Source organism: Dryobates pubescens, chromosome 24 (assembly GCF_014839835.1).
Source record: "Dryobates pubescens isolate bDryPub1 chromosome 24, bDryPub1.pri, whole genome shotgun sequence".
NCBI lineage: Eukaryota > Metazoa > Chordata > Aves > Piciformes > Picidae > Dryobates > Dryobates pubescens.
The window spans coordinates 12395052-12407961 of NC_071635.1; the positions used below are offsets into that span (position 1 = coordinate 12395052).

The 12910-nt window shown below is 50.8% G+C and overlaps 1 protein-coding gene across 1 annotated transcript; it reads left to right on the top strand.

The window, feature by feature from the left end:
- Positions 1-4751: 4751 nt before the first annotated feature.
- On the top strand, positions 4752-11538 carry RAB33B (RAB33B, member RAS oncogene family). The gene is made up of 2 exons (XM_054172751.1): positions 4752-5003; positions 10929-11538. Exons 1-2 carry the CDS (start codon positions 4755-4757, stop codon positions 11370-11372), a joined length of 693 nt encoding a protein of 230 aa, XP_054028726.1. The 5' UTR covers positions 4752-4754; the 3' UTR covers positions 11373-11538.
- Positions 11539-12910: the final 1372 nt, after the last annotated feature.

Sequence of the window (12910 nt, forward strand, 5' to 3'; positions counted from 1 at the left end):
GGGGTACTGGTTGATAGTAGGCTGAATATGAGCTTGCAGTGTGCCCAGGTGGCCAAGAAGGCTAATGGCATTGTGGCCTCTATCGGGACCAGTGTGGCCAGCAGGAGCAGGGAGGTCATTCTGCCCCTGGACTCAGCACTGGTTAGGCCACACCTTGAGTCCTGTGTCCAGTTCTGGGCTCCTCAGTTTAGGAAAGATGTTGAGTTGCTGGAAGGTGTCCAGAGAAGGGCAACAAAGCTGGGGAGGGGTTTGGAGCACAGCCCTGTGAGGAGAGGCTGAGGGAGCTGGGGTTGCTTAGCCTGGAGAAGAGGAGGCTCAGGGGAGACCTTATTACTCTCTACCTGAAGAGAGACTGTAGCCAGGTGGGGGTTGGTCCCTCAGCACCAGAACAGGAGGACACAGTCTCAAGCTGTGCCAGGGGAGGTTTAGGCTGGATGTTAGGAAGAAATTCTTCCCAGAGAGAGTGATTTGCCATGGGAATGTGCTGCCCAGGGAGGTGGTGGAGTCACCATCACTGGAAGTGTTTAGAAAGAGACTGGATGGGGTGCTTGGTGCCATGGTTTAGCTGATTAGATAGTGTTGGATGGTGGGTTGGACTCGATGATCTCAAAGGTCTTTTCCAACCTTTTCTATTCTATTCTATTCTATTCTACTCTAGTCTATCTGGCCATCAAGTGCAGAGCAAAGGCAGTGGCTGCTGTCATCACAGTGGGATGCCACCTTCCCCCACCCCTGCTCTGGAGGGACAGTTTGCTGGGGGAAGGAAGAAAGGGTGGGATGGGCAAAGTCACCTCGTGTCAGATCATGGATTCCTTACTGATTCCTTAAGGCTGACCAGGAAGTCTCATGACTGGTGGAACAGGGAAGTTCAAAAAGGACAGTAAATTCCCAGATATACTTCCACCCGCTCAAGCTACAGATAGCTGCTACAAGAGCAGATGAACACTGAATCATAGAACTATAGAATTGTTAGGGTGGAAGGGACCTCAAGGATCATCCAGTTCCAACCCCCCTGCCATGGGCAGGGACACCTCACACTACAGCAGGTTGCTCACAGCCACATCCAGCCTGGATGAGGCTTCCACCACCTCCCTGGGCAACGTGTTCCAATGTCTCACCACCCTCATGGGGAAGAGCTGCTTCCTAACATCCAATCTGAATCTATTCATTTCTAGTTTTGTTCCATTTCCCCTACTTCTATCCCTACCTGACACCCTACAAAATCCCTCCCCAGCTTTCTTCTAGCCTCCTTGAGATACTGGAAGACCACAATAAGGTCACCTGGGAGCCTTCTCTTCTCCAGACTGAACAGCCCCAACTCTTTCAGCCTGTCCTCATGAGAGAGGCTCTCCAGCCCTCAGATCATCCCCATGGCCCTTCTCTGGACATGTTCCAGCACCTCCAGATCCTTCCTGTAATAGGGGCTCCAGAACTGGACACAGTACTCCAGGTAGGGTCTACCACCAAAAAACCCTTAAGCAAATGAGGAGCTTCACTACCTGCACTCAGGATTTGATTTTTCCACCCTGGAAGAACTGTGAATTCCTTAATGAGGAGAACTTCATTCGTTCAGTACTTCACTTTCTGTACCAGCAAACCACCAGCAAAATCTTTGCCTCCTGTCCACTTCTGGGATGACATTTAATCTCTCAGAAGGTATCGACTTTAAGTCCACTCCTGCAGGGGCCAGCTGTGCTCCAGAGCATCGCCTTTCTTATGGCTCACAAAACAGAAGCCGGGGTGGTTGTTAACGGTGTTGAGAGGCAAGTTCACGGGAAGGTGTCCCATGTAAAACTAGCAGCATCAAACCTAATGAGCAAGGAATCCTTTGAACGCTAGATGGAGCATGGACTCTGCCGGCTGAAGAGTCCAGCTGGAACGAAAGGTGCTGAGGGCTGTGGAAGAGCTCAGATCTAATTGTAACTCAGTTTGGCCCCACTTGGCACAACGCAGATCAGACTCAGCTAAATGAGCTGCTGGCAGACCCTCTCCTTTCGGCATGCTGGCCACCCATGTCAGAGCATCCCCCTAGGACTGGGATTTCACTGCCTCTGCAGCCATCAGGCTGTAGATGTGCTTGCTCCTGCTTCCTCTCCTCAGCCAACACGTTTTCCATTCTGCCTGCAGAAAGGAGCAGTTCTGCAGAAGGGAGACAAAGAACTCCAGGGTGTCACAAGCTTCTTGCCTCCCTTCAATCTTACTTCCACACCAGAACAAAATGACTCTTCTTCTTTGACAGAATGAATTCTTTGACAGCTTAAATGAAGGATTCTTGTCTCAGAAGAGGACTACAGGGTAGAAGCATTTCTCTACAACCTTCCATTAGGCTGTTCCAGGGAGGGGGCAAGGGAATAAGGAGCAGTAAGATGGGCACTGTAACTAAAGTTGCCCTGATCTCAGGGTATTTTATGTTTTGATTTAATCAAGCCTGTTGCTTTTATATACAAGCAATGGCAGTCACCATCCCTGGAGGTGTTCAAGAGGGGACTGGACATGGCACTTGGTGCCATGGTTTAGTCATGAGGTCTGTGGTGACAGCTTGGACTTGATGATCTTTGAGGTCTCTTCCAGCCTTGGTGATTCTGTGATTCTGTGACAGGCTGCTCAAAGCACTGTCCCTCAGCCACAGGACAGCTGCTCCATAGGCAGCAATGATCCAAGGATCATTTCTTACTTGTGCAGGCAGAAGCCCTGAGTGGTCGAAGCATGTGCAACAAGAGGAGGACTCCCAGGGGCTATTATTAGGGGTATGATCCAAACTTTGGGAATCCTGGCTCAGCTCTCAGATTGCAGGCTAGAGACTCACCATTAGGGCACCAGTTCTTTCCATGACTGCAAGCTACATTTGCTTGGAGGTTAAACTCTTTAAGGTGGGCATTGCTTAAACTTGATGTCCACATCCTGTCTCTCATATCTTTGGTGAGCTTATGAACAGATTTTTAAGGTAATGCCATAGCTCCCTTCTTCCTGTGAGATGTGTCCATCACTTTTGGCCCGAGTGTCTCTCTGCCAGGGATGAACTTGCTGCCATCTCATTATTGTAGATGACAGCAGAATGGTCAGGCTGGAGCACTGCAGTGACACAGGGCTTGGCCAGGGTCCACTTTCCTGTTGCTGCCCCACAGCACACACACACACAGCCTCAACAAAATGCCTGCCAAGCAACACAGGCAGGTTGCCCCATAGCAACCTCAGGCCTGGGGGACTGTGAAGCTCAGCAGTGCCCCACGGAGAAGCCTGGGCTGCCTGCATCATCTATGCTCCATAAACTGACAGAAAATTCCCCCCTGTATGAAAGCAAACCCTTGTGATCTCAGCCTTCCTCTTTTCATTTTGGGCACTCCAGGCAGGCCACTTGTCTTTGTTTATCCATCATCAGCAAACACTTTACAAGAGCTATGGGATGTGATCTATCTGGACTTCTGTCAGGCCTTTGACATGGTGCTCAACAACATCCTTCTCTCAGATTGGGGAGTTATGGATTTGATGTGTGGACTGCTCATTGGATGAGGTTGGATGATCACTTCCAGAAGGCAGTGGTCAAGAGCTTGATGTCCAGATGGAGATCAGTGACAAGTGCTGTTTAATATCTTCATCAATGACATAATAAGATACAGTGTACCCTCAGCAAGTTTGCAAGTGACACGAAGCTGAGTGGTGTGGTTGACACCACCTGAGGGATGGGATCCATCCAGAGAGACCTGGACAAGCATGAGAAGTGAGCCTCTGTGAACCTCATGGGATTTAATGAGGCCAAGTGCAAAGTCCTGCACCTGGGTCAGGGCAGCCTCCAGTATCAATACAGACTGGGGGATTAAGGAGCTGGGAGCAGTCCTGTGGAGAAGGACTTGGGTGTAGTGGTGGATGAAAAGCTGCTTGCAGCCCAGAAGCCAACTGCATTCTGGACTGTACCAACAGAAGTGCAGCCAACAGGTCAGAGGAGAAGATTCTGCTGCTCTGTGAGACCCTGCTGGGGTACTGTGTCCAGCCCTGGAGTCCTCAACACAGGAAAGACGTAGACCTGTTGGAACGGGTGCAGAAGAGAGCACAAAAGTCTCAGAGAGGTGGAACCTGTCTCCTATGAAGAAAAGCTGAAAGAGCTGGGGTTGTTCAGTCCGAAGAAGGCTGGAGGGGAGACCTTATTGTAGCCTTTCAGTATTTAAAGGGCGCCTAATAGGAATGATGAGGACAATCTGTCTAGCAGAGCCTGTTGCAACCGGACGAGGGATGGTGGTTTTAAACTAAAAGAGGGGAGACTCAGACGGAAGACATTTCTTACAGTGAGACTGGTGAGACACTGACCCAGGTTGCCCAGCGAGGTGGCAGATGCCTCATCCGTGTAAACGCTGCAAGCCAGGCTGCGGGAGTTTCAGCAACCTGCGGTAACTGCAGGTGCGGCTGCTGGCCGCCCGGGTAGGACCGGGGGGACGGCTAACGCTCCCTTCAAGCCGTTCCATCACAACAGCAGGGGGCGCTGCCGGCCCGCCCCCCCGCCGGCTCAGCGGCGCCCTCTGGCGGTCCGCGAGAGGCACCGGCGCTGCCTCGTGCCCGCAAGCTCAGCGCCCGGCGATAGGCTGCGGGGCAGTGCCCGCGCTCTCGCGAGATTCCCCTCCCGCGCTGCCGCTCGCGGCCCGGCGGGCGGGGCGCGACGTGGCGCGGCGGGGCGCTGCCGGCGGCGCGCTGTGGGCGGCCCTCGCTCCCCGGGGCGGCGAGTAACGGGCCGCGGGGCGGGCGCCGTCCCCGTCCCCGGAGCGATGATGGCCGCGGCCGCCGACCTGGAGTCCTCGCTGGAGCTGAGCCTGACGGGCAGCGGGGCGCTCCCCGGCGTGCTGCCGCCAGCGCGCTCCCGCATCTTCAAGATCATCGTCATCGGGGACTCGAACGTGGGCAAGACGTGCCTCACCTACCGCTTCTGCGCCGGCCGCTTCCCGCAGCGCACCGAGGCCACCATCGGCGTGGACTTCCGCGAGCGGGCCGTCACCATCGACGGCGAGCGCATCAAGGTACGGCCGCCGCGGGACGGGGCCGGCGCCGGCGGGGTCGCCGCTCGCCCCGCCCGTGCTCAGCCCTGGCAGCGTCCTGGGTAAGGGCCCCCGGCCTTGGGAGCGCTGCCCGCCGCGGCCTGTTGCCGGCCTGCGGCCGCTGTGAGCCTCGCCCGGCTGCAGGGTGCTGGGGCGGCAGCGCCAGCGGGACGCCCGCCTGGCCCCGGCCCGGCTGCCGACAGCAGGGAGCGTCCTGGGCGCGGTACGGGGCTCCAGCATCGCTGTGTGCAGCAGCTGGGAGGAGAGGAGGATGACGGGCCGGGCCGCTGAGCCTCTGCCACCGCCCGGGCTGCTGCTCCCCGAAGGGCAGCCGGCAGGTTGGACTGAGGACTGCACGGCACAGCCTGGCCTGCCGCTTGCAGCTGTGATGCTCTGGAGGGGCCTCACAGGCTCTCCTGTCACACCTCTGTGCCCTAGAAGTTCGGTGTGGTTGTGCCACGTAGCTTCCACTACTGCCTTTAAAACTGTTTTGCCTGGCTTCTACCGGGGGTGTAATTGCTGTGCAGGTCTCACGATGATGGAAAGTTCCTGCACTGGGCCAAACCTTTGTGCAGCTTTTGACAGGTGCCAGACATTAATTTCTCCATTACTTACCAGTGTTTTAGCATTAGCTGTGCCTGGGCTCAGCAGCTTGTTGCCTCCCAGAAATTCTGCTGCTGTGCTTCTCAGGAATCAGAGTTGGCTATGAGGAGCACTGAGGTTTAGAAATGTCCCACTGAGAAACAGCTTCAGGAGTGAACACCTGCAGCAGTGATGGCAATGCATCACCTTAATTTTTTTTGGTAAGAATCATAGAATCATAGGGTTGGGTTGGAGGGGACCTCAAGGATCATCTAGTTCCAACCCTTCTGCCATGGGCAAGGGCACCTCACACCAGATCGTGTTGCTCACAGCCACATCCAGCCTGGCCTTAAAAACCTCCAGGGACTGGAGCTTCTACCACCTCCCTGGGCAACCTGAATGCTGTTTGTTTAGGCAAAAGTGGTGTAGAAGTGGACAGATACCCAGCTCACATCTGACCATTGGTCCTTACTCTGATTTTTAGCTAAAGCTAGGTCTTAGAAAGCTAAGTTTAGTGAATGTAGGGAAGGGGAAATGCTCTTTTGCTTTCTTTGCACTGTAAAACAAATTGTAGAAGTATATGAAATGCACACAGTTGATGGATGCATTCCTAGTGGGGATCCTAAAGTCACTCACAGCTTGGACTGCTTGCTGTTCACTAGAAATAACTTGGTTTGAAATGGAGTCTGCTTCTGTGTGACAGTTTGTTTCGATGAGAAGAGTTTGATAACGTGTAGAAGAAGGGAGCAACGTTAGTCTGGGCAACCAAGTCTAGCTGAGAGATGGCCCTGCCCATGGCTTGGAGTAGATGATCTCCAAGGTCCTTTCCAGTCTAAGCCATTCTGTGATAGTATTTATCATCAGGCTTTGTCATGAGGCTGAAAGCTACGGGTTTTCCTTGTTTACTTCATTAAAGAAGTTGTGGAGGGCATCTGAGTCCTTCTGCATTAATTTTCTGGTGGGTGTATTTTTGCCTCATTTCTGCACATCTTATTCATGTGATTAAGAGACTTTGCTGCTCTTTATGAAACCTGTGAACTGTACTTTGGCTAGCAGCTGAAATTCTCTACTCCCTGACCTGTTGCTGTCCATGACTGAGGAGACAACCCTCCGAGGGAGATCTTCCTGTCAGCACCATCTTCATGACTGGCATTTTCGCCATCTCTGGAGAGAAGTGAAGAAGAATATAGCCTAATCCACAGCTGTGAGGTGCTTCACATAGGTTGTGGTGCTGTGCTGTTAGGTGTGTTGTGTTAGGTTGTTTTGCTGGATAGTGCCTGCTGAATATAGCAGTTCTGGCTGAGGGAGGCAGAGAATAGAATAGGAATAGAATAGGAATAGAGTAGGAATGGAATGGAATAGAATAGGGATAGGGTAGAATAGGAATAGAATAGGAATAGAATAGGAATAGAATAGGAATAGAGTAGGAATGGAATGGAATAGAATAGGGATAGAATAGGAATAGAATAGAATAGAATAGGGACAGAATAGGAATAGGACAGAATAGGAGTAGGATAGAATTGGAATGGAATAGGAATAGGAATGGAATAGGAATGGAATGGGAATAGGAATAGAATAGGAATAGGAGTAGGAATAGAGTAGGAATGGGATAGAATAGGAATGGAATAGGAACAGAATAGAATAGAAATGGAATAAACCAGGTTGAGACCTGAGGGAAGCAGTTTGGAGACACATTTTCTGGGAGACACATTTTCAGCTTTAAAAGGAGTAAACTTCTTGTGATGCCAGGACTCAAGGCCTTAGGGGGGTGCCCTGTGTTGTCACATACACACCAGTTTCTGGTTTTGCCACCTCCTCTCCCTCACCTTCGCCTTTGTTGCTTGCAGCAACGAGCTTCAGCAGTCCTGTGGAACCAGGAAAGGGGGCAGCTCAGACCAGCCAGGTTACTGCTCCTCTCTCTGTGCTCTGAAGGGCTCGCTCAGCAGAGGAATTTTCCTTCCTGCATCGAGGGAGGTTATAAAGCAGTGTCTTCTCTTTCTCTCTTCTCCCTTCCCCCAGCCAGCTGGATGGTCATTCTTGTGCTGCTACAGAGCTGAGCATTTCCCTTGCAGCTGGAAAAAACGCTGTGTCACTGGCAGGAACACAAGCACAGTTCCTCTCACCAGGGGGGGGGTCTCTCCCCCCCCAATTTGTGTAGAATTCCAAGACACAGGGACCAATCTATTCCTTTGTAGCTTGTGCAGTAGGCTAACAGCCTCATGTGGAGCACTGATGGCTGGGTGTGAGGAGTCAATTAAAGCTGTCAACAAATTAATTTCTTGCATTCTAAGTTTTGCTCTTCCTGAATTGATCTAAGAGTTGAAAATCAATGAAAGCAATGATGTCACTCTGGGCTGACCTACCTTAAAAAGGGCAAAGGATGCAAATGGAATTCAGAGAAGAAAGTCCAAACATCATGTTCTGTACCTTTGAGCCCTTCAAGGGTTTTTTTTTTTCCCCTTCCCACATCTTGTGAAAGGAGAGGTTGTTTAGCATTTCATCTTCATTAAAAGGCCAGTTATGTTTGCCAGGATGTTATAAAGCATGCATGCTAAAGGAGCCCTTGTTTAAAAAGCAGCCTTTCTGCATCCACAAAAAGGAGTCAGGAGGTGGGAGGTGATAGCTGACTCAATGTATTTAAGCACCATTTGTTTTCCCTGGGGAGGGTGACAAAGTGATTCTGTCCACAGGTTTATTAGCTGAATGATGCTGGTAAGCCAGATTGTCAAATCACACATTTTAAAGAGCTGCTGTCACATCTGTGCTCCCTTGAAGATGGATGATGCTGAACTAATGATGAAACAGTAATCCTGGTGGTAATTCATCAGTGCACATCTATCAGTGTGAACGTTTTCAGTGTTGTTTTTAGTAGAGGAAGTGCTTTTAGGGGGCCAGAAATGGAGTGATCTCCAGGTCACCTGGTTAAGAGGGGGGGGAAAGGAAGTGTGACATTTTCAGTCTTGGAGAATAATTTGCCTCTCAGTGCAAGTGATTCCATGCCAAGAATATTAACATCTTCAATTTCTGATAATACCCTTCAAGCTTGGAAGCTCCATGTAAATAAAATTAGGAGGAACTGTAAGTCAGGCCTAATTTGGAAGATATGTAAATCTTGACTTTAATTTCCCCTTCTGTGCCCAAGGCTGGCAGCACACTTGTGGATCTCTGCTTGCCTGGAGCCTGACTGGTATCTGCTCTGTGAATGAGGTGTGGAGAGGAGTGCAAGCTGACAGCTGCCTGGGAAAATGAGCTCTCTCTCTTTAAATTAATGTGACAGAGCACTTTCCAAGGTTATCTGTAGTGATTCCTTAACAGGACATTGCCTGGACACAAGGATTACTCTAGTCTGTGCATCCTTCTTCTCTCTTTAGGTTCTCAAAGTCCAAATTCATGAAAATTTTCTGTAAGCCTCCTAACTTCAGACTACTCTGTAAGTGCATGGAAAGTATCTCTCATCCTGGTAGTGAACTGACCTCACCCAGATTTAGGTGCCTGTATTTAATCTGATTCTCTAGGCTCCCTTGACAAACTGTGGAGAGGTCTCTTCCAACCTTAGTGATACTGTGTTTAGAGTGTAATACCATTGGCAAAAAAACCCACCCCAAAACAACAGGTAAAAAGCAAGAACCTCTGAAAGGAGCTGGATTGCAAGTGACTGTTACCTTCTGCCACCAGAGGCTAGGGTGACTTGCCTCAATAATGACTCTTTCAGAAGCAGCACATGGGTCTTTGTAAGTGTGTGGATCAGAAGTTGCAGGTAACTGGACTGGGCTAGAGAAGCCAAGCTGTCCTGATGTTCTTCTGTACATTCTCCTGGCCAAGCTGTCAGCCTGTGGCTTGGACAGCAACACTCTGTGCTGGGTTAGGAACTGGCTGGAGGCTGAGCCCAGAGAGTGGTGGTGAATGGTGCCACATCCAGCTGGCCAAGTCACCAGTGGTGTCCCCCAGGGATCAGTGCTGGGCCCCATCCTGTTCAGTATCTTTATTGATGATCTGGATGAGGGCATTGAGTCCATCATCAGTAAATTTGCAGACAACACCAGGAGTTGATCTGCTGAAGGGGAGGAGAGCTCTGCAGAGGGACCTTGACAGGCTGGACAGATGGACAGAGTCCAAGGGCAGGAGATTGAACGCATCCAAATGCCGGGTTCTGCACATTGGCCACAACAACCCCATGCAGTGCTACAGGCTGGGGTCAGAGTGGCTGGAGAGCAGCCAGGCAGAGAGGGACCAGGGGGTGCTGGTTGATAGTAGGCTGAACAGGAGCCAGCAGTGTGCCCAGAAGGCCAATGGCATCCTGGCCTGTATCAGGAACAGTGTGGCCAACAGGAGCAAGGAAGTCATTGTGCCCCTGTATTCAGCACTGGTCAGGCCACTCCTTGAGTCCTGTGTCCAGTTCTGGGCCCTGCAGTTTAGGAAAGATGTTGACTTGCTGGAGTGTGTCCAGAGAAGGGCAACAAAGCTGGGGAGGAGTTTAGAACAAGAGGACACAGTCTCAAGCTGTGTCTGGGGAAGTTTAGGCTGGAGGTGAGGAGAAAGTTCTTCCCAGAGAGAGTTGTTAGCCATTGGAATGTGCTGCCCAGGGAGGTGGTGGAGTCGCAGTCCCTGGAGGTGTTCAAGAGGGGATTGGATGTGGCACTTGGTGCCCTGGTTTGGTGGTCATGAGGTGTTGGGTGGCAGGTTGGACTTGATGATCTTTGAGGTCTTTTCCAACCTTGGTCAGCTTCCTTTTAATTAGTTGTAGAGAGTGGTAAGGTCACCTCTAAGTCTCCTCTTCCCTAGGCTGAACACCTCCAGCTCCCTCAGCCTTTCCTCCTATGGCTTTCCCTCTATTACCCTCACCAGTCTGGTCGCTCTCCTCTGGACCTGCTCCAGCACCTCAACATCCTTCCTGAAGTGAGGGCCCCAGAGCTGCACACAGTGCTTGAGGTGAGGCCTCACCAGTGCTGAGCGCTGCGGGCCGTCCCCAGTCACTTCTTCCTGGCTTCCATCACGAGCAGCTCTGAAAGCCAAGAAGTTTCAGAAACTGTGTAGAAGCAAATTTTCTTCAGTGTGATCACAGTATCACCAAGATTGGAAGAGACCTCAAAGATCATCGAGTCCAACCTGTCACCACAGACCTCATGACTAAACCACGGCACCAAGTGCCACGTCCAATCCCCTCTTGACCCCCCCCAGGGATGGTGACTCCACCACCTCCCTGGGCAGCACATCCCAATGACGAATGACTCTTGAGGAGAGTGGCATTGTGCTGGAGGTGAGTGTTGTTGCTTTCCAGCAGGAGCACTGAACCTTTCTCTTCTCTCCCCGTCTTTCCCTTTGCAGATCCAGCTGTGGGACACGGCCGGGCAGGAGCGCTTCCGCAAGAGCATGGTGCAGCACTACTACAGGAACGTCCACGCCGTGGTCTTTGTGTATGACATGACAAACATTGCCAGCTTCCACAGCCTGCCAGCCTGGATAGAGGAGTGCAAACAGCACCTCCTTGCCAACGACATCCCGCGGATTCTGGTTGGAAATAAGTGCGACCTGAGAAGCGCTATTCAGGTCCCCACGGACTTGGCCCAGAAGTTCGCCGACACTCACAGCATGCCCTTGTTTGAGACCTCTGCCAAAAACCCCAATGACAATGACCACGTGGAGGCCATCTTTATGACACTGGCTCACAAGCTTAAAAGTCACAAGCCCTTAATGCTTAGTCAACCCCCAGATCGTGATGAAATACATATAAAGCCCGAACCAAAACCTACCATGGCCTGCTGGTGTTAAACGATGCTAATTGTCGCCTTGCCTTGGTTGCAAACGCTTCAGAGTCATGATCTTGGCAAAGCTGCAGGTTTTGGTAGCAATTCTAGCAAATCTCTTTGGCACTTTAATTTGTTAGGGTTTTGTTTGTGGGTTGTTGGTTTGGGTTTTTTCCCTCCCCTCCCCCTGCCCAGTGTAGTTGTGTCGCATCTCACCTTGTTGCACTTTGTAACTGCGCTCCCTGAGTTGCTGGAGTTTTCACTGTACACACACAGGGAAGTAAACTTTCCAGTTGAAGTGTTGACAAAGCAGCTCTGCTGGAGCTCTGTGCTGCCTCGAGATTCTTTTCCTGGTTTGTGGCAAGGTTATAAATAGTAAGCTAGTTCACTAACTTCTTCTGTTGCTGCTTGCAGTGGGATCCTGTAGGAGAAAAAGCGGTCTGGGAGAAGCCGGAGAGCTTGGATTTTGGGGTCAGCAAAGTGGGGAGATGTTTGGCACGTGAAGGAATAGCTGGTGATGTTGTAGTGTGGGTGGTGACTGCTGGCAAATTGCCAAGCCAGCCCCTTTGTGCATTGAAGCAACACCCAGGGCTGTCAGGTGAAAGTTTGGGCTGTCAGTGTAAGTGCAAACTGCTAGCTTTTTGGCCTGTCGTCCGCTGTAAACTCCCTCTGTTTCTTCGTGGCAGTGGGAAGGGAACTGTCAAACTTGTCCCTGCCTCTGGACAGTTTGTTTGATACTCCAAAACGCCATCAGCTGTTGATAATTAGCATGTCAAAATGAACTATGCATTCCTTCTTGTGGAAAAACACTTGTAGCACAGGATCTGGGGGAAATCTGGGACTATGGCTGTCCATTAACTTCTCTGACCTTACTAAAACTTCAGTGATGACTTCTTTCTAATGATGCTGTGTTTGAGCTGAGTGTCCCAGGGTAAGTAAAAGCACTTAAGTTAGAGAAAAGACTGAGTGCAGTTGGCAGAAGCATCCTGACTTTTCCAAGATGGGGGTTTCAGAGGATTTTTGAAGACAGTGAATGTCTTTCAGATACCTTGAAAAAGCTCTTTAAAGCCAACTTGATAACGTACTTTGGGGATGGAAAATGGAATATGGAACAAAATGTTAGGACTGTGGGGTTTCCTTTAAATGCTTCTGAATGCAAAACAAATCAGCTCCTGCAATATGGCTAGAATCTGTTACAGGGTTTTGAAGCTGAAGCCTGCTTATAATGTCGTGGCTGTGTGTGGGGGGCATCCTTGGCGTTGCTGATGCGAGGTAGTAATGTGCTGGGTCAGGGGAAGGCAGTTCCTCCTCTGGAACCTTCTGTGTCCTCCATAATGATAGGCATTTTGTGTCAGTTCTGTCTGAAGTCAGGCTTCGTGATGAAAAGGTGCTAGGCTGCACAAGGCAAAATGCAAGCCGCAGCAAGCGGTCTGTGACTTCATCTCTGTGCCCTGTCAGTGTTTGGTGACTTAGCTTTGGAAGGAATCAGGGTAAAAAATGAAGGGGTTTTCTTTCGAGTTGTAGTGTGTGGTGCTGACTGGTGACCAAACAGAAGGGCCAGTT